Raw genomic sequence first — 22145 nt, 5'->3', positions numbered from 1 at the left:
GCTTGCATTGCGATTGGCGGGGTCAGCGCCCCTGTTAGCTGCGCGGGATTCAAACTCAGGTCAATATAACGGTTTTGCTATTTTCAGACATTCTCAATATTGTCCGCTATACAAGTCATTATCTTTCCTTTTTTCTTTCTCCCCCTCCCTCTGACAATCCCCTTTACAGCAGATTTTTTTTTTTTATTTTGTTGTTGTTATTATTATTATTGTTATTGTAATTATTATCATTGTTATTATTGGGTACAGTAAGTGATGATTTGGCTGTGGCTTCTAGATTTGAAGCATGCTTCATTATTTTAATTTTTTTTCTATAAACTTTCATGCTGATATTTTAACCCATCCTTCGCCAAAGAAACAAAAGCTTGTTTTTTCTGATACAGTAGTTGAGTTTTGGCCAGTTGGGACCCCCCTCACCCCCACCCCCACCCCCCGTGACACAAGGAAACAAAAGAAGAAAGGACCCTAATGCACACCACACCAGGAAAACCCATCAGAACCAGGACCTTGTGTATTATGATTATTATTATTGGATTAATCAGTTTACCATCAAACGGAAAGCCTTGTACCCTGTTCCTGTGCCCCTCTTATCATTTGCAGTCTTGGTTGCGCAGTTTGTTTGACACTTTGCATATGTCTTAGTAGGAAGGGTTAAATATCAGTGCACATGATTGTGGTTTATTTTTTGTTGTTGCTTTCAGCACACATTTCAGTATAGTAATGGTTTTGATGCAAGATTCAGTTTGTAATGGCATCTCTGGTCTCTGTCCTGCATACTGTAGAACTGTCTCAACGCGTTTCTTTTTTTCCTGAGAAGGTATTCTATTCTTTGTAAGATCTTTTTATTCAGTTAGAATCACTGTATAACTCGCACCATGAATCCTAGTACCGAGTTGTATTTTTCTTTTTGGTTTAATTATCGGGGGACTTTGTTGTTATTCTTATTATTTTTCAAACATTTATCTACCTCATTCTTTTTGTGTATAAAATGTAAATACATCTCACTTTCCTCAGCTGCCTGACAGGACAATATTACCGTTCTCTACACCCGGGTAAACCTCATTAATACTACAAACCACAAACTCAATTGTCGGAGAGGAGGGGAGGGGAGCTCACAGGGGAGAGCTAAATCCGTTATCAAACACACGAATGCAGAGACGGGGGTAGGGAAGACTAGTCCTGGATTCCAGTCTCTGTTGTGGTCCGTATAGAAAGTATTAATGGAAATCAAAGGATGGGATAACACGCTCCACTGTGGGGCGGCAAGGGGTTAGTGATACAAATCAAAGAGCTGCAGTGCATTTAAATCCATTGTCATTGTGAACAAGTTTAGCGTCTAGAGACGTTTGTGTGTGTTGGATTTAAAGAAGGAGCCTGAATGTTCAAGGGAAATGTCTTGGTTTTTATTTAACTGGTTCTAACCTCCACTACAGATATCTCCCCTCCACTTCTTCACACATTGATTTCTACAACCAGAGATCCTCAGATCATACAGCTGGCTAAAACTGTCTTATTATTATTATTATTATTATTATTATTATTATTATTATTATTATTAAGAAGAAGAAACATGTTATTGTACTGATATGTAGATGGGTTAAAAACCCAAACCCCCATGAGAAATGTGTGTGTCTGGCTTTATATCCATGCAGCTCTGATGGGAACGCTGAGAGTTCAGCACTGTGTAGATTGCTGTGTAGATGTTGGATAGATCAATGCTGAGGGGAGTCCCAAGTTTCAGGACTGTGTAGCTGTGGCTTAGAGAACCAAACCACCACTGTGTCTCTGTTGTGATCACCTATAAGTATGTGTGTAGACTGGTCACTGTGTCATTCACAGACTGGTTCATTGAATTCATTAGCTAGCTCAGGACCCGATGGCTCTGTGTAGACTGGTCACTGTGTCATTCACAGACTGGTTCATTGAATTCATTAGCTAGCTCAGGACCCGATGGCTCTGTGTAGACTGGTCACTGTGTCATTCACAGACTGGTTCATTGAATTCATTAGCTAGCTCAGGACTCGATGGCTCTGTGTAGACTGGTCACTGTGTCATTCACAGACTGGTTCATTGAATTCATTAGCTAGCTCAGGACCCGATGGCTCTGTGTAGACTGGTCACTGTGTCATTCACAGACTGGTTCATTGAATTCATTAGCTAGCTCAGGACTCGATGGCTCTGTGTAGACTGGTCACTGTGTCATTCACAGACTGGTTCATTGAATTCATTAGCTAGCTCAGGACTCGATGGCTCTGTGTAGACTGGTCACTGTGTCATTCACAGACTGGTTCATTGAATTCATTAGCTAGCTCAGGACTCGATGGCTCTGTGTAGACTGGTCACTGTGTCATTCACAGACTGGTTCATTGAATTCATTAGCTAGCTCAGGACTCGATGGCTTTCACATCTCCTGCAGCAGATCAATTGCATTTGCAGGCCATGGGCTTTTTGACAGGGTCTGCTCTGGCAGGCCTTGCGCATTGCCCACAGGAGTGCCTCTGTCAGGGTTTTCAGGAAGGGTTTTGGTCCTGAGGTTAGAGTGTGGAAGGCTCTGTGTAGACTGGTCACTGTGTCATTCACAGACTGGTTCATTGAATTCATTAGCTAGCTCAGGACCCGATGGCTCTGTGTAGACTGGTCACTGTGTCATTCACAGACTGGTTCATTGAATTCATTAGCTAGCTTCAGTCATGGAGAGGTGTTGCAAAGGGCATCAGGAAACAGAGATGGGTCATGTGGTAGGGGGATGTCACTGACAGCCTGGTCTCTCGCTCTGCCTCAAGCTAAGGCTGATGGCAACGAGCGCTTCATGTTTTTTTGGAGAACTTTGGGGAAATAATAATAATAATAATGGAGAGGTGTTGCATCATCATCATAGTGGGTCATGTGGTAGGGAATGTCACTGAATCGCTGAGCTAATGATCCCATTGACTGATTCACACACACACACACATTCATATTTTGATCTCCAGTAACAGTGATCAGGAAAGTGAGTTGGGTTTGTGGCCTGGCCTTTCACGAGCCTCTTCAGAAGAGATGAAGAATTCTGCTGCTGCTTCAGACGGCGCTGCAGTTTTGTGATGCGCCGGGAACGCAAACCGGAACGTACTTATGGGGGGCCAGACCCTTTCCGGAACAATTAAGCACAGAGCCATGGGATTGGGAATTAAGGATAGCGATTGGAAATTTGGGTTGATGCTCTAGTGGCAGAAGTGCTTCTCATGACGAGATATCTGAGGTGAGCTGATCACTTTTGTTAGTGATGGAGATAACCTAGGCCTTCAGTCCATTGCTGCTGTTCATGTGAAGAAACTGCCGTGTTTTACAACATAAAGTGCTGCCTGATTTCTCTTTGTCACAAACACACACACATACAAACACAGGACAGTCATGTCCGGTAGATTACGGGTAGTCTGATGACAATAACAAAAACGGTTTACAGATACATGTAGTGCAATTTTAGTATCAGTGCATTGGGGACCTGGAGGTGGACTGTGTGTTTCTTTTCAGAAAGGTATATGTGTAAACACCTCACTTCATTACGCCTAAAAAACGCATTGCAATAATGGGCTTCAAGGTTACAGTTTTGATTTCCAGGCACCAGTATATTATCCTTATTACCTTTGGCATTCCTACATGCTAAAAAAATAAAAGGGGGGGGGGGAGAGGAGACCTTGATCTGCTGAAATGTGTGTGATATATATATATGTTTGTTTATAACTGTTCCATTTGTGTTGCCGCCACAGCTCTTGGCCTTGTGTCACTCCGTTGAGAAGGGTCTAGTGGTTTGGTTGGCAGCCGGTTCTGTATCTGATGTGTCCTGGTTTTTGTTAAAACAAGCCCCCTCCTGTTCGGGTGAGGGGGATCATGTCTTTGCTTGTCATTTCTCTTGCTGTATAGTCATAGATAGCAGATGGTTATTTTTATTCGAAGACGAACCCCAATCGGTTCTTGTTGGTTGGTATCTGGGTGCTTGTGTTTGAGACACCCAATCACAAACATTGTTGCACAGCTCCTGGTCTCTGATTGGACACTCAATCACAAACATTGCTGCACAGCTCCTGCTGGTCTCTGATTGATTGGCTCCACCCATTCTAATTGACCCAAACTCTATCTAGGGAGATATTCTTTGTTATAATTTGCTGCCTATGTGCCAGTGCATCACCTCAGATTAAAACAAAGAAAATCCCACCCGTGACCAGGTGAGAGTATCGGTCTCACCTGTGCAGCTGCAGGTACCCCAAACACATTGTGTATATACAGTAACATTTTTGTTTGTTTGTTTTTGGAGGGGGGGAATCGGTAAACAGCAAACGTTGTGGGTTTCTTTTGAATGGATTGGCCAGAGAATCACTCTACAGCACCCAGTGGTGAAATTGAAAAGAATATTATTGTACAAAGGGTCTGGCACCTCAGCAAGGCAGGAAGGTACACCCACCCGCTTAAGCCTTTTTAGTTGCTTTCATGTTCAGTTTTTTGACCAAAACTGACTGCTCCACCATCTCCAGAGCAGTGTGAAATATGCAATACTTTGTGGTTTGTTATTTGGTCACTCAGAACCATGTACACTTAACCAGGGGGTGGGTGGGGGGGTTATATCTGTGTATATAAAACAGGGTCATCAATACAGCCACAGCCCACGAGAGCCTTCCTGACCCTACTGAACCGGGAAAGGACACACCAAAACATTGCATACAAGCGCTCTCCTTTCTTTTTCTTTGTGCAACACATTAATCACAAACACTGTGAATTTCAAAGTAAAAAGATTGACCCGGCAAAAAAGAAATTACTTTGATTGGTTTGCAGACTTGCAAAGTCTACTCTTTCCAAAAACCCAAAACATGACCATTTAAAGCAATTCAGGGAGCACTGAGCTGTCTGCTCGCTTTTAACATTGTTCTTATGCAGTGGTAACTGGATTTGAGGTGCTTGTTTTCACCCAGTCCATTGACTAGCCAGTATAATCTCTCTACTGTATAAACAATGCATTGACTCCCTAAGAAATTGGACTTCTGTGTTGCACAAACTTTTTTTTATTAGGTGCCAGTTCTTCTAGAGGGTTCCATGTATGTATATACATTTGTATTTATGTGTGTGTGTTTATACACACACACACACACACACACACACACACACACACACACAAATATCACTTGTTTTCTTTGATTTTACCACTGGAAAACCTTACGGATCTGACTTACTGCAAACAGTACACTTTCCATTGTTTTCTTGTTCATAAATAAATAATTAAAGAGCGAGATGGCAAATTTGTTTCATACAAATAATGACTTTGCTTTGTGTAAATTATTCACACAAATTCCTGTGTTTATATTAAAAACATGATTCAGTAGATGATTGAACTTCGTTTTTTTTTTTTTTGTATATTCTGTTGTAAGAATTGATTTCTGTTTCTGGATTCTTTACATTTTATGAAAACACTTGTCTGTTTTGAACGGCTGAAGAGAATTTTAGTTTCTCTTGCTCTTGCTTTTTTTCTAGTAGTTACACTACTACAAGATTTAAGTTAAATAAAAATAATTCTGTATGCAAAATGTTTTGCTGCTTTGTTTTTGTGTTTCTGGGTGAATTCATTGGGTTTGACTGCCACAGCCTTCATTTGATTTCTGTTTGTCTCAGCAGCCATGCAAAGCAGGACAATCCCAAACCACTGCCGCCTGTCCAGGAATCCAGTCTAACTGCCATGGCTTTGCTTGTTAAACAAAAACAATGTATGTCTCCTCAGTATCGGGTCTCTAGCCCTGTTACACACACTGAAAGTTGCATTGTGGATTCTCTTACACACTGAAAGTTGCATTGTGGATTCTGTTACACACTGAAAGTTGCATTGTGGATTCTCTTACACACTGAAAGTTGCATTGTGGATTCTCTTACACACTGAAAGTTGCATTGTGGATTCTCTTACACACTGAAAGTTGCATTGTGGATTCTCTTACACACTGAAAGTTGCATTGTGGATTCTGTTACACACACTGAAAGTTGCATTGTGGATTCTCTTACACACTGAAAGTTGCATTGTGGATTCTCTTACACACTGAAAGTTGCATTGTGGATTCTGTTACACACTGAAAGTTGCATTGTGGATTCTCTTACACACTGAAAGTTGCATTGTGGATTCTCTTACACACTGAAAGTTGCATTGTGGATTCTCTTACACACTGAAAGTTGCATTGTGGATTCTGTTACACACTGAAAGTTGCATTGTGGATTCTCTTACACACACTGAAAGTTGCATTGTAGATTCTGTTACACACACTGAAAGTTGCATTGTGGATTCTGTTACACACACTGAAAGTTGCATTGTGGATTCTGTTACACACACTGAAAGTTGCATTGTGGATTCTCTTACACACTGAAAGTTGCATTGTGGATTCTGTTACACTGAAAGTTGCATTGTGGATTCTCTTACACACACTGAAAGTTGCATTGTGGATTCTCTTACACACTGAAAGTTGCATTGTGGATTCTCTTACACACTGAAAGTTGCATTGTGGATTCTGTTACACACTGAAAGTTGCATTGTGGATTCTCTTACACACTGAAAGTTGCATTGTGGATTCTGTTACACACACTGAAAGTTGCATTGTGGATTCTCTTACACACTGAAAGTTGCATTGTGGATTCTCTTACACACTGAAAGTTGCATTGTGGATTCTGTTACACACTGAAAGTTGCATTGTGGATTCTCTTACACACTGAAAGTTGCATTGTGGATTCTGTTACACACTGAAAGTTGCATTGTGGATTCTCTTACACACTGAAAGTTGCATTGTGGATTCTCTTACACACTGAAAGTTGCATTGTGGATTCTCTTACACACTGAAAGTTGCTTTGTGGATTCTCTTACACACTGAAAGTTGCTTTGTGGATTCTGTTACACACACTGAAAGTTGCATTGTGGATTCTCTTACACACTGAAAGTTGCATTGTGGATTCTCTTACACACTGAAAGTTGCATTGTGGATTCTGAAAGTTGCTTTGTGGATTCTGTTACACACTGAAAGTTGCATTGTGGATTCTGTTACACACTGAAAGTTGCATTGTGGATTCTGTTACACACACTGAAAGTTGCATTGTGGATTCTCTTACACACACTGAAAGTTGCATTGTGGATTCTGTTACACACTGAAAGTTGCATTGTGGATTCTGTTACACACACTGAAAGTTGCATTGTAGATTCTCTACCCTAAGCTGCTGTAGGTTTCTGTATCAACCCTTTTTTTAAGTGAATGATGACAGTCAGATCCAAAGCCTGGTCTTGGAAGGGTCTCCCGGAACACCACAGATGGAAGCTGAAGAATTCTGGGATGTATAGGGAGCATTGGAGCGCTCTGGCTGCTACACCAGCATGGTTCCAGAGGGTCAGGACCAGCCTCTCCACTGCGGCTGGGCTGCCCGAGGCTGGAATGTGGAGGAAGATGGTTCTCCTGCCCCCTGATACAGGGAGGTTTTATAGACAAAGCCACACCGGCACCTGTGAAGGGATTCAGCATCGTGTTACAGCAGTCAATCCAACACTTGACTGTGAGAGGCAGGAATTCAAATGGAATTTGCATACTCTAACGACTCTAGACTTCTAACGACGTGGTCATGGTAAGTGTCCCACCTATTCATATGAACAGCTTCTTACTGTAAAGTGAATAAAAATAACAATTGTATCTCTGTTTTCACCCTTAATCAAAACTATCTGCTTTCCCATAAATGTGTAAATGACAGCAGTGGCTGACCAATCAAAAAAAGACAACTTTTTTATTTGATTTATTATTTTAGAATTTTATAATGCAATATCTATTAAAAGCCACAAGGTGTCCCTGCAGTGCACTCTGTTTTTTATTTGGTGGGTTTTTTTGTTTTTTTTTCTGCCAGACTGTGCTGCTGAAGCAGTAAACCTCAGCTGCTAATGCAATGCAAGCTATGAAAGCACATGCATGGGGCTGCTGTTTATACTCTCCACACAACTGTTCACTTTTTCAAGGATCTAATACAACACACACACACTCGACACGTCTCGGTCTCAGAGCAGCATTAGACCGTTTCCACTTACAAGCCTGGCCTGAACCGTCTTCGAGTCCACTGGCTTTAAAGAGTGATTCCACTTGTACCTGGCTCCAAGAGTCTTTGGATCTAACATGGAAACTAAAGTCGATTTTTTAAATCTAACATGAAATACTGTACTCCTATTATGTCTTCCGATAGACTTCTGCAATGTAATTTTGTAGTTTCTTTAATTACATAATGTTAAATAAAAAAATCTGAATTTATTTATTTATTTATTTATTTTTATGTATGTCTTTATCCTAAAATTGTAAGTGACGCAAAACTTTTGACCATAGCTGTACACATGGGAGGAAATGTTAATATCGTGCACTGAGGCTCCCTGAGTTTAGGGCCGTTTCAGTCTTTGTTCATTTACAGGTACCACAGGTCTCCAGCAAAGCCTTTATATTACACAAGCACATTCTTTGAGATTAGCTACAACCTCACAACCCTATACAGAAAGAATCTGCTTTTCAGGGTATTACTGACCCAGCGTGTCTCAAGTAGGTGACCTCCACCCCTCTGTGCTTCACTGTTTTTCAGTGTATTACTGACCCAGCATAAATAGAATGAAATGTATCCATGCATAAACCACAGAACACTAAACGACCTCTGAAGAAGTGGGACTGTACTTGTGTATATAATACAATAGATTTCTCTTTCTCTGTGTGCTTTTCAGGATGCGTGACCTTGAATAAATAGATTCCATCCTGTATAGAAGTTTCACCGCAGTGCAAGTGCATATAGCTGGTGTGTGCACTGGACTTTTCTCCTAGGTAGCATGCCAGTGGAGCCCCTGCAGTATAAATATCTTCTCCTGTGAGCCTGGCAGGATGACCAAAGAGGCTCCACTGGCCCCTCAGCAGGTCCTGTCTGCTGCATGGCTCGAGGTTTGCTTTCAAGGATGTGTTAACGAGGAGGCCCGGAGCATTGCCTCCCAAACAAACTTCTCCAAACGTCTTTATTAGTGATGGAAACATTGATTAGCCACGCTCACTAAAACGGCTGGCAGCTCAAATAAAGCTCCCCTGAGGGAGGGAGGCAGGCAGGCAGGCTTCTCTTTACTGAAATCAAACTCCATCTTCTGGCAGAGAAGTCTCTGTGTCACTGCAAGGGGCTGGGCATGACGGTAACAGAATAAACGCGGTTCAGGGAGGCAGAGGGTTTCACATTTCAAAGAGGATGTTAGTGTTGATTTAATACAGCAGGTGTGTGGACTAAAAAAACAAATGGGAGAAAGTTTTCCAATAGTGTAGTTTGCAAAACATACGCAACACAAAAGCACTTGCTGCTTCTCCACAGATCTGAATGCACAACACTAGGCGTGGAGTCTGTTATTGTTAGGGGGTGTGTCAATTAAAGACAGAACAGAAAGCACTGCTCTTAACGGGAAGTATTAACCTGTGTGCATTACTGTACACAGAACAGATGAATCCACCGCAGGGAGTTCTGGGGTGCTGTTCAGATGAATTCACCAGAGGGAGTTCTGGGGTGCTGTTCAGATAGATACATGGCAGGGAGTTCTGGGGTGCTGTTGAGATGGATCCAGGGCAGGGAGTTCTTGGGTGCTGTTCAGATGGATCCAGGGCAGGGAGTTCTGGGGTGCTGTTGAGATGGATCCAGGGCAGGGAGTTCTGGGGTGCTGTTCAGATGAATCCACCGCAGGGAGTTCTGGGGTGCTGTTGAGATGGATCCAGGGCAGGGAGTTCTGGGGTGCTGTTGAGATGGATCCAGGGCAGGGAGTTCTTGGGTGCTGTTCAGATTAATTCATCAGAAGGAGTTCTGGGGTGCTGTTGAGATGGATCCAGGGCAGGGAGTTCTGGGATGCTGTTGAGATGGATCCAGGGCAGGGAGTTCTGGGGTGCTGTTGAGATTGATCCAGGCCAGGGAGTTCTGGGGTGCTGTTCAGATTAATTCATCAGAAGGAGTTCTGGGGTGCTGTTGAGATGGATCCAGGGCAGGGAGTTCTGGGGTGCTGTTCAGATGGATCCAGGGCAGGGAGTTCTGGGGTGCTGTTCAGATGGATCCAAGGCAGGGAGTTCTGGGGTGCTGTTCAGATTAATTCATCAGAAGGAGTTCTGGGGTGCTGTTGAGATGGATCCAGGGCAGGGAGTTCTGGGGTGCTGTTCAGATGGATCCAGGGCAGGGAGTTCTGGGGTGCTGTTCAGATTGATCCAGGCCAGGGAGTTCTGGGGTGCTGTTCAGATTAATTCATCAGAAGGAGTTCTGGGGTGCTGTTCAGATGGATCCAAGGCAGGGAGTTCTGGGGTGCTGTTCAGATGGATCCAAGGCAGGGAGTTCTGGGGTGCTGTTCAGATGGATCCAAGGCAGGGAGTTCTGGGGTGCTGTTCAGATTAATTCACCAGAGGGAGTTCTGGGGTGCTGTTCAGATGAATCCAACAGAGGGAGTTCTGGGTTGCTGTACGACCTTCCACACGATCCGACATTAACGGCAGATTTTATTGAATTTTCCGGGCGGTAAGTCGCTTGTAAAACAACCTTGCTTGACCAGTAAGTAATTTACCATGTATGTGAGTGTAAAGCGGGCAGGATTTATTTATGTATTACTGGATTCATGCTAAACATGCTAGGTTATAGATATTGCCCCGTTCAGTGTTACCCGAGGAAGCGGCGGTACGTTTTCAAAAGTAGTAAAGTCGATGAAAGCTATGACTTAATGTAATGCTATTGTCACTGTACCACAGAAAGGCGCCGATGTGCGGCTGCAGCATTATTAACACAGCTTGATGACGTGACACGATTACCTGCAGTTACACGACATTAACCACCAGAGGGCGCCAATAAACACACACACACACACACACACACACACACACACATTGGAAGCTGGGCTTTCAGTGATGTACGTTACAGCAGCCACTTTCAGAAGAAAAAACACGTACAGATTAATTCTTTATATTCACCTACCTATCTGTTATAACATAGCTTCAGGGTCCACTGTGTTTTATATGTGGGCTCTAGGTTACACGTCTGGCTATCCCTGTACCTTTTTAAAACTTCCCCGGACAATTCATTCTAACTTTCTGTGATTCTTCATCCTCTCAACGCAAAGTGGTGCAATTGCATTTGCTGCAAGATCCACCAATCACAACACGACTTTTCGCTATTGGTTATCCATCCTGTCCATCCAAATAACTAGTCATTCGTTAGGCTATGTTTTAGGGGCGTGCTTAGTTTTTTTTTTTTTTTTTTTTTTTTTTTTTTTTTTTTTTTATCATTCTAGTAAATACGTCACAGTTTTAGTAATTAATTGGTTACCGTTCATGTTAGTTCTTATTAAGCTACCTACCGAATGAAGAAAATCATACTGGTTCTCTGATTCTTACTGTTGAAAAATGCCGAGTTTGCATATTTAAAAAGCGTGTACAGTTCGAGATCAAATGGCAATAATGGCTAGGAGGTGTTTTGTTTGGTTTTTTAATATTGAAAATACAGAAACCGGGGAATGCAAGGAGTCCACATGCAAGTGTGGGGGTAATAGCACTGTTTGTTTTCGTAGTGTAGCGGTTATCACGTTCGCCTCACACGCGAAAGGTCCCCCCGGTTCGAAAAAGGTCTAGGCCCGATTCGGAAACAGTTTTTTTTTTTTTTTTTTTTGTTTGTTTTGTATTTATTTCTATATTATTACATTGATTAATTATTAATACAGTTAAGTGATGAAGTGCTGCTTTACATCAACGTGTGTATTCAAAACATCACTAAACAGACTGTTTTCATTTATGTAAATATTGTGTAAATCAGTTATCTTCAAATCAACAGCGTTTTATTTACAGGCATGTTCTCTTCTGATGTGCCAAGTTAAATCACTGGGCAACTAAATATTGCATGTATTATTACACTACAGAAGTAGTAATGTCGTATAGATAAGAGGTGGTACAGTATGCTAACATTGGCACTGAATTACATACAACCATACTGTTCCATTCCAGCATCGATTGCATTTACAACCTTTGTCCACTAAAGGGTGCCATTTCCTTCTAACGCTGAAGGCCTTTTTTTCCATTTAATCGAATAGGGACATTCGTGCTTATGACTTAAAGCCCCGCCTCCTTAATTCACAGACAGTGAGCACTTGTCAGAACCTCAGGCAGCGTCTAGCCAGAGAACGAGAGCTCAGCGTGGAGCGCACACTGTAGAGCTACTACTACCAAAAAAGAGAGACATTAAATAAATAAACCAGTCATCAGAGAAGGGAGAAACTTTTCTTTTGTTGTTTTGCTTTCTTTCTGTGCCGCACGAGAAGGCAGGAGCGATGTTGCATTTCAGCAGAACGTTCGAGAATGAAAAGCTGCAGCTTCAGGAGTTGAATAAGAGGCTCAGCCAGTACCTGTCCCGGGTGAAGCAGCTGGAGCTGGAGAACGCCTCCCTCCTCACGGAGATCAACACTCTGAGGCAGGAGAGGACAGGGGAGTGGGAGCAGCAGCAGCACATGGAGGAGCTGCGGGAGCTCCGTAGAGTGGTGAACCAGCTGGCTCTTGAGAAAGCCCAAGCCGAGATGGAGCGAGAGAGGCTGCGCAGAGAATTCCAGCTGCTGCAGGAGCTGATCTGCCAGGAGAGTGGTGCATGCAGGGACATCCACGGGGAGCTGACAGGGTGTGACAAGCACCTCCAGCAAGCCTGCTTGAAGAACCTCGCCCTGGAGGAGCACCTCCTGAAGCTGCAGAGGGAGCAACAAGCCCTGGAGGACAGCCATAGACAAGAGATCTGTGCGCTCCGAGAGCAGCTCTGCTCCAGATTCGTGCCCATGATCACCCAACGGGGCCAAGGATCCCCGGCACTAACCCTGGAGGAGGTGGAGGAGTACATGCTGAGCCTATCCCAGGCCTGGGCCCACACCGTGGAGCTGCACCGCACGAGGGTTGAGGAGCTGGAGGAGTCCCTGCGGCTGGACCAACAGAGGCAGGAGGAGCTGGGCAGAGAGAAGAGGCAGAGCGCCGCTCAGCTGGAGAAGCTGCGTGAGGAGATGCACAGGCAGAGCCACATCCAGGAGGGACTGGAGAGCGAGTTCATCAGCCTGCAGGAGAGCTGCTACCAGGAGCTGCATGACTACCAGGTCTGCATTTTATTTCATGTCTTTAGTAGTTGTTGGTTGCCGGTTTTCGCATTGGAGAAAAAGGATGTGTTGCCATAAAGTAAGGAGCTGCTGTATCTGAGCACAGAAGCACCTAAAGCGCCTGCAATGGTTGGATTTATCATATATCATGAATGGAGTTGTAATGAGTGGTTTACTTTCTGCTTGCTTTGTGTCATTGTGTGTTCTGTCCTCTCTGCTTTGTGTCACTGTGTGGTCTGTCCTCTCTGCTTTGTGTCACTGTGTGGTCTGTCCTCTGCTTGGAGTGGCTGGACACCTCTAAGATATTTAGAGCTTGTAGTATGTTATGTTGACACAGTGGTGCCTGGATTAGAAGAACTCTTTGGCACTTTTGAGTGGAAACCCCTCTAGTTTGTATTTGTTCATGTTGCAACTGTTCAGAGCTAATACACATTTACTGATTTTTAACAGGCTGAATGTAGAGGCGAGAATAGTGGCCTTACACAGTAAATACGCACTGTGTGGAACAGAGCTGCCTTTAATAGCGCAGGTGGGGTCACTTTTAACAGCACAGCCTCTGCACATGGATATATTGTTGCTGTCATTAGAACAGACAGCATCATCATACCATCTGCAATGTGTCTTGCACTATATGGCGGGCATTGCCTACAGTGGCCATGGTACAGGCATTCCTTAGCACAAGCTTTTGAGGCTGTTTTTTTTATAGATAATGGATTGGAAAGCCTTGGTTTTGCATGCTTTGAAAGTGTGGGCTGAGGTGGTAGCAGTACTACAAAGGACGAGCAGCGAGGCACCAGCAAACCTACTCAGGTTCCAGCTTCTCGTCTCTCAGGAGTGGTTTCAGTGTCCGTGAGGGAGCTCCTGCCTGTTCACAGCATCACTCAGTGCAGTCCACTGTGCAGCTGGCCTGTCACTGTGGAGGAGAGCCAGGGGAGGCTATGGGAGACCCTTCACTGTACTCCCCCTCTTAGAACATCAATAAAACGCCATGGTCTGTTACAAAGAGGCCATGCTAAAGCAAAGTGCACCACCAGACCTGCTGCAGCTGCATTAGTTAATGCTATAACTAGCATCAGCCTCTTAAAGCAATTTACCAGCTGCTCCGCAGATCATAATAACCTGCCTCACATGATAGTATTAAGCTTACAAGTAACCTTGCACCACGCCTCCCTAGGGGGAAGTAAAGACACTGCCACAGTAAAAAGCAGGACATGGATCTTTAATGATCTGTTTGGGTTTGTTTTGCGTGTGGTTGGACTGCAGGAAAGGGTTACGCATTGCTCAATACCTGGAGTGCATGTTGAGCAATGCTCTTTTTGTGTGATTCGATACTGTTTGTGTCTCCAGGTGCTGATTGAGCAGCTGGAGGAGGAGAGGAGAGAGCTGAGCGTCGCCATCGCAGAGAAGCTGAAGGACCACCAGGAGCTCATGCAGGTGAAGATGGGGCTCAGCATGGAGGTCGCCGCCTACAGGTAGGACTCTGCATTGCACTCTTCAATTTCGTGCCAAGTGACCATGATAACTGTCTTGAATTTTCAACATCTTCTCCAAACTTTAATCAAAGACTCGTAGCCTCCTACAGCCTGTCAGGTTGCCTTTGTGTATAATTTGATAAAACGTTGATTTTGTAGGAATCTTACAATAAGTTACAGGTTTTGCCAGGACTGGCCTCTCATATGAGGGCCTCCTTTCTGCAATAATAGCCTTCAGATGCATTCAGTTGTAAAGACCCATTTATTTAGAAATACTATTAATCACAACTCAGGGCTGTTGGGAGCACAAAGCTATTTCCTTGAACTGTCAAAGGCAGCAGGCTTATAAAGCATGGCTTAGAGTCAGTACACAGAACATTTTACTGAAGAGAAAAAAACACCACCTCCCTCTTTCACAGCTTTTTAAAATATTTGCACAGCAACATCATTTCTGTATTCAGCTGGGACCAACTGCAGGCCTGCATTTACAATGCTTACTGTCTAACACAGAGTGGCACACTGAGATGTAACCAGCCAGTCAAAGAGAGATTTCACACTCTGAGCCGAAATGCATTTCACTGTAACAATACTGAACATGTGGAAGTGCCCTCTGATGTGGGTTCTCTCCCTGCTAATCACCTGCTCAGCAGTGATGCTGACCCCTTCAGCTGAGCTGGTACACAACATTACAGCTGCAGTTTTCCGTTACTAACAGTTCCCCCTATGTTTAGAAAGCGGTAGCTTACTGTGTGTAAACTCACCACCAGCGTGCTTGAATACTCTTCTGATGCAGTTAAACAGCAGCTCCTCATCACCATGTGGTGTGTATTAATACATCACCACTGTAATAAAGTACCAGCTCAGAACTGCGGAGGTGCATTTCACAGCACAAGCTAAAGGAACAAAGGATTCATTGTACACAGGCTACCCGGCATAGCAATTTTACACATAACAATAAACCATTTGACTCGTTTTCTGGACCAGAAAGTGGCCGCTCATGCCTTTGCCAATATCAAATAACACACCCTAACGGCCCCATTCTGCTGCACTGCCGTCTCGCTCTGAATGAGAAACGGAAAGTGCAGTCTGAGAGCCTCTGTTTAATGAGGGTGCAGTGGAGAGCCAGGGCAGCGTCATTACCAGCTCCACTGGCCCCTGTGTTCTGTTTAACGAGAGTGCAGTGGAGAAAGCATCATTACCAGCTCTACTGGCCCCTGTGTTCTGTTTAACGAGGGTGCAGTGGAGAGCCAGGGCAGCGTCATTACCAGCTCCACTGGCCCCTGTGTTCTGGCCCTCACAGGCTGATTGTTTAGCTCATATGCTTTGACGCTTGGCCAAGCCCAGAGCAGGGTTACACGGCCCCATCTCAAATGTTATGTGTTTCTTGGAACGTATTTTTAGTGATTTCATACATTGCTGTAGCAACAGAGCAACTGTTGTCCTAAAGCGTGCCAATAGCACTTACTAAATCATTCTACTGGGCCCCTTTCAGCTGCTTCTGTAACCATTTCTGTGCTCTGCAGTTTGCAATGTTTCCCACTGCATTTTACTCACTGTATTAGCCCCAGTTAGTCACCTAATATGTGTGGCTGTGCTTCACCAGGCTTGCAGTGCTGTTTGCTGTTCTGCATTGTGCTGTGGTTTGCACGTGTGTGACAGTGGAAAGTTCTGCTGGCATGCATTGTAAACACTTGGGAAGGCATGGCCAGTGTGTTTCCAGTCTGGTTTCTCTCACTGGGGTGTACAGCTGCACTGCCTGCTAGCAAAAACACTGTCAGGAACAAGATAGAGGTGCCTGCAAAGTGTTGTCAACACCATTCCTTTAGGATTCCTACAGTATACTCTTACTGTGCGCTATTCTACAAAGCTGACTCCTATGGTAAAACTCTTAACCCTATTTGTAATAGGAGTAGCCTGTGTCAGCTTCCTGTGTGATTCCCTGTGAAGTATTTTGTGAGGGTAACTGCACAGTAACAAATCGAAGAGGCTGTGCATTATAATCAATCTCAAGTACATGTTATCTCAGTTATCTGGTACTGCAAGTCACTGGCTTAAATGGTTGGCATAGCGCTGAGGTTTCAGCCCTCGCTGAACGGTATTTTTAGCGCCTAGTCAGAGCAATGTTAACTCCTATTTAAAACGTGTGACTTATCAGATAGTTACATTGACGTCTTCAATACGAAGTACACTGAATTTTCAGGTAAAACTACCCACAATGAAAATAACCTACAGATTGGGATCCTGACACAAAGCGATCGAGTGCAGTAGCGACGGTTTCCTGACTGAATGGGCAGCAGAGAACATTTTGGTCATTAATATACAACACTGACCCTCTCGTGGTTGCCAGCGGGTTATTCTGCTGCCGCTGTCAGGGTACTTCTAAAGGGCAGCATGTTGTTCCAGCTCAGCCTCTGGGTATTTTATCAGGGACTGTATGCCCTGCGGAGGGAGCAGTGTGCTTACAAAGTGTCAGGGCTCCACTTCGGGGTTACTAATACTTCCCCACGCAACTCACTTCTGCTTCTGAACTGCAGGACCCACCACAAGCAATACTAAAGCTTGCAGGATTGTTTACTGAAGCCTCACCACAGCCATTGCATTCTCTTCACAGGGCACTGCTAGAGGGGGAGAAGAGGGAAACATACCTTTGGACAGACCAGCATGTGAGACAAGCACCCAGAAATGGAGGTATGCTTCACTTCACAGTCATTCCCAATGATGTCAGTCTGTTTCTTGATTAATGCACAGAATGGTGGCTGCATTAGAACCCACTTTTCAATACACAGGCGGTCTAGCATTGAGCCTGGATAGGACAATTCTGTCTGTAGCATAACTTATTTTAAGATTAAAACCCTTTGTTTTTAAATGCACACAATTGGTGCACAAGCCCTTAGCCTCTTGCTATTTGTGATTCGCCCTAAAGATGCATGGACTCATTTGTCCAGATTGAGCGCAACCTTGCTATTTTGACTGTGGAATTGTGATATTTCCGATGACGGTACAGAACTAGCTCTAATGAACTGTTGCACTCTTTGGGTTTCTTGTTGTTTCATTAGGTATTGGAAAGCCAGCCCACACATACACGGTAAAGCACTCAGCGGTGAAGAGGGAGGACGGAAGGAAACCGTTTCCATTCAGCTCACACACAGACGTTAGATATGAGGAACGTGCCTCCAGTGCAAGCACAGTCTCAAGGCCAGGTCAGGTCAGAACCTATGAAGCGAGCAGAACAGTTCCAAGTGGTTTCTCAGAGAGAGTCCTGCTGGGTGGTACCCAAGTGCCTTCTGCTGCCAGAAAAGTTGTCTCATCATCTGCAAGAACCATACAGGTCTCCTCTAGTTCATCCAGGGCAGTTCCCCAGCAGGCCGAAAGAAAGAGCGTTGAAATTAAACCAAGGGTGTTGGTCGAGAAGACCATGAGATCAACAGAGGTGACCACACATCCTGCCAGAGATTCTGCTATTAACCTTCAGAGATCCAGCAACGAGAACAGAGCAGGGCCACCTACTGCAGATCAGAAGCCGACACCAGAGGACATAACCAACAAGAGGATTGTTACATCACCCGTCAAGGCACCTCAAGATCCAGAATCTGCTGACGAAAGCAAGGTAAAGATTACGGAGGTCACAATCGCCAGGAAAGAGTCAACTGAAGAGGAATCTGTGGACCTTAACGGATTCAGAGTCAACAAGGGACAGGTTCCAGAGAACAAAGAGGTGAAAACCACACTTCAGGGACTCCAGGTTCAAAACGGCACTGGTGCACAAAAACAAGGCTTTGGAGAAGATCATCCAGGGGGTCAAACTGCTGCTAAATACTTCAGTGAGCAGCAGATTCAAATTGATAAAAAACATAAGGAACAGATTGCAGGTGCAAGTCCAGAAGATGAAAAAAGATCTATAACAGAGGAAACAGTCTTGGATACCATAACCATGGAAGACATTCTTCAGCAGGTGGTAAATCCGTCTGGTTTGCAGACGACACTCAGCTCCTCTCCCGACTCTAAGGTCACCTACCACGTTGAAAAGACAGAGGTGGAAGATGGAACAACCAAGACCCAGATTTTCTTACAGTCTACCGTGCGGGAGGACCTGGACACATCCAACGATTCCGTTCTGGAGGAGCTGCTAAATAAGGACGTGAAAAGAACTGCTTTAGAGGATATCAGAGGAACCCCGACAGGAAGCATGATTGAAAACCTTCTCAGCCTGGGCATGACCGGATGGGAGAATCGGGAGAACATGGCAGTCAATGTCGAGATTATCGAGGAACCACTGGAAAATCAAAGCGATGAAGAAAAAGAGGAAAAGCTCTCATCGACATTCTTTCAGATCGAGGAGCTTGAAAACGCTCCCCTGGATGTTAAAGAGTCTGTGGGCAGTGAAGAGGTGCTGAACGTAACCATGACAGCTGAAGAGCTGAGGAAGAGGCAGTTTTCAGACAGGGACCCATCCTTTCAAACCTGGGTCCAGGAAAATGAGTATTTTGTGTCCATGCCAGATGATTACACGTCTGAACATCAGGAAAGCGGCCTTTCATCTTTCGACTGCTATGGAACGAGACAGGAGTGGTCAGGAGACGAAAGGTACTGGCAAGAGGAGCCAGGACCCAACCAGGAGCAAAGCTTCACTGATACAGTGATGAAACATTACAGGAGAGAACCTCAGGCTTCAGAGCCAAGAGCAGAGTTTGACAGAGCAGAGCTCGATAAGCAGACTTCGTCTGAGTGCGTCATAGAAGAAGAAATCAAGGTTCCACGTAAAGTTCAAGAATCAGTGTTGGAACGGCTGAGAGAGGATGGGGACAGTCCAAAAGAGCAGCTGAAAGGGACTTTTGAGCAACTGAAAGGAACGGCGTCTGACAATTTGACAGAGGAGCTGGCTATGTTAACCAGCAACAGACAGGACAGCTCCGATAACCTGGCTGTTGATATCAGAAAAGTACAGCAGTCTTCTGACAGCGGTGTGGTGACCATCGTTGCAGAAATCAATGTTTCCCAAAATCTTGATGAGTCAGGCCTCCCGGAGGGACAGGAGGAAGAAGTTTCCGAGGAGCAGGTAATGGCAGCGCTGCGATCTACGAACCCCCAACTCCACGAAGCACTAAGTGGCAAGGCGGGAGAAAAGATGGCCCCCCCTCACAGCGCAGATGACAAAGAACCGACGATTACAGTTTCCACAGATCAAGACGTGAGAGTGCAGGGAATGAGCTGGACCGCGAGCAGCAAAGACGCAGGGAGCCCAAACGCAGAGCACTCAGCCCCCGACATCAACAAATCAGTGAAGCACATTAAATTGGGTCCCTCTGAGAAATCATTCACTTTCCAGATGGATGTCTCCCAGGTTGCAACTTCCACCACTGGCAAGGGGCCCCAAGAAGCAAAAGCTTTTAATTCCCAGGCAGAGTTCACTGACGGAGCCAACGGGAGGGCAGTCAGGGAGGAAGTCTATCAGTACGTGCAAAGGACCGGGGAGGAAGGGGAGGAGCAGGTAGAGATGTGGGATCCCAGCCAAGGTCAAACAGCAGCACAGTTTGCGTTTTCCAAAGCACTGCAGCAGCAAAGAATAGTGGCCCCCCGATCAGTGATCAGCGAGGAACAGAGAATTGCGGCTGTTTACCTGGACGAAGATGACGAAGATTAGCTGAATGGACGTTAAGAGATGCTGAAAAAGATTTGCTGCTTGGTAATTTGGATTCACTAGCAGCATCAGAGATAACAATAGTACCCCCCCTCCCCCCCCCGAAATCCATGCTGTAAAATCAGATGCAGAGTATATTTTATTCCACTTGAGTGTGAGTTTATACCTGAAAGTCAGTTCTGAAGCTACGATGCTCATTCAGGTCATGAATAATCATCCGTAACCATCAGAAGCAATCTTTAGCCAGGATTTTACTGCTTCTACTTTTGAATAATTATAATGCGCAAGTATGTAACGGTTTTGCTTAATCATTACAGGCCTGGGCACACCTGAAATCCAATTAGGTTCAAAACTCTTTTAGATTTCTGCACTACATGATTTCAAAGATTAGTTTCAATGTGACAAAATAGTTTCTGTCTCCAAGCTTCATAATAATAATAATAATAATAACAATGCTCATGTTCTAGGATACATGACTAAAGGTAGATCACTCCCCGACACACCTTTCTAGAAATCTTTGAGATGCCGTGCAAGGTCCTGCAGATTGACTGCAGTGTGCGCGTGGTGCTCCTGATTGCTGATGCTCAGGCTGATACAGTAGCTTGGTAAACCACACCACACAACACACTGCTTTTGTAGCTGACGCGTGCACCCTGTAGCATGGAATGGCTTCAATGGCATTATCACAGCCACGTTGTAAACATGCTGAAGATTTTTGCTTATTGTTCTACTTTAACTGGGAGAAGAGCAGGTTTTTTTGTTTTTTAATATACAAAACTTTGTGTGCTGGTTTTGTACATCTAACCTTGTACGCAGTGTTGAGTTGCGTCTCTAGCATGGGACGCTGATCTGCAGGACAGAGCTCACTCACTGCAGGGCGGAAAAAACACAGCCGCCTCATAGAAATACCCTTTGGGCATTCCCGATCCCACACTAGGGGGTTCATTCTGTGGCACTGTTCACCTGCAATGAGTAACCCAGCAGCCGAAGCAAAGCAGACGTTGCTGCTGGACGAAAGGAAAAGGTTTTGTTTCTAAGTCTAGGACGATGGCTGAAATATGTTCTCTTAATGTTATGCATATGTTTATAAATATGACGCAGCGTCACCTTTTGTGTAAGACCTGAGGTTTATCCATCATGAACGGGGCATTTTGCAAACCCCCTTTCTCCAGATGTGTCCCTTGAAAGTGCCCTGCCTGTCAGTTCTGACCGCACCTGGTCCTGTGGTGTGTGCTGCCCTCCTTTCCACCCTCATGCCAGTACAGCACGAGACCCCCAAACACACGGGTTCCGACAGGGGTGCTGCATCTCTTGCTTCCTTTATTTTAGAAAAACTGATATGCATGTTCAAATTTTTTGGCAGCTTTGAATTTGTATTTTTGGTTTGACACAGGTCAGCATAATTAAGAAAATAAAATAAATAAATAAATAAATACTTTCCGAGTTGTTGTTATTCTTGGGAAATAACCTTGACACGTTCTGTTTGGCACAATGGCAAAAGCACTGGAGGTGGAAATAGATAATTTCCAAGGTGAGTCCGAAGCCACTCCAGGTCTGAGGTATTGATTAGAAGCCTTTTTGAGTTCCCATACAAATAAAAACAATTTAAACAGCAATATTACTTGAATAATATACATGTTTTAAAGAGAGTCTGGGTAGAAGGCATCGAATTTCCTGGACCCTCTACAGCACTTTCATGGGAAAACTGGCCAAAACACATACAGCACCTCATGGAAAAACTGGCCAAAACACATACAGCACTTTCATGGGAAAACTGTCTAAAACACACACAGCACTTCATGGGAAAACTAGACAAAACACACACAGCACTTCATGGGAAAACTGGCCAAAACACACACAGCACTTCATGGGAAAACTGGCCAGCAGCACTCAATTCAGTCAGAAT

At 44.5% G+C, this 22145-nt stretch overlaps 1 protein-coding gene across 1 annotated transcript; it reads left to right on the top strand.

The window, feature by feature from the left end:
• The first annotated feature begins 12148 nt into the window (after positions 1 to 12148).
• On the top strand, positions 12149 to 21672 carry LOC121294725 (synemin-like). The gene is made up of 4 exons (XM_041218766.1): positions 12149 to 13129; positions 14477 to 14601; positions 17213 to 17289; positions 17658 to 21672. Exons 1-4 carry the CDS (start codon positions 12329 to 12331, stop codon positions 20240 to 20242), a joined length of 3588 nt encoding a protein of 1195 aa, XP_041074700.1. The 5' UTR covers positions 12149 to 12328; the 3' UTR covers positions 20243 to 21672.
• Positions 21673 to 22145: the final 473 nt, after the last annotated feature.

This window comes from Polyodon spathula, chromosome 19 (genome assembly GCF_017654505.1).
Source record: "Polyodon spathula isolate WHYD16114869_AA chromosome 19, ASM1765450v1, whole genome shotgun sequence".
Taxonomy (NCBI): Eukaryota; Metazoa; Chordata; class Actinopteri; order Acipenseriformes; family Polyodontidae; genus Polyodon; species Polyodon spathula.
Note: the sequence above shows the minus strand (reverse complement) of the source record. Positions and strands in the feature narration are given on the sequence as shown.

Bases quoted from the DNA above. Each gene is read 5' to 3' on its own strand.
- LOC121294725 (XM_041218766.1), top strand. From the start codon at position 12,329: ATGTTGCATTTCAGCAGAACGTTCGAGAATGAAAAGCTGCAGCTTCAG. The intron at 13,130-14,476 runs GTCTGCATTTTA...TTGTGTCTCCAG, and splicing joins AGGAGCTGCATGACTACCAG to GTGCTGATTGAGCAGCTGGA. The intron at 17,290-17,657 runs GTATGCTTCACT...TTGTTTCATTAG, and splicing joins ACAAGCACCCAGAAATGGAG to GTATTGGAAAGCCAGCCCAC.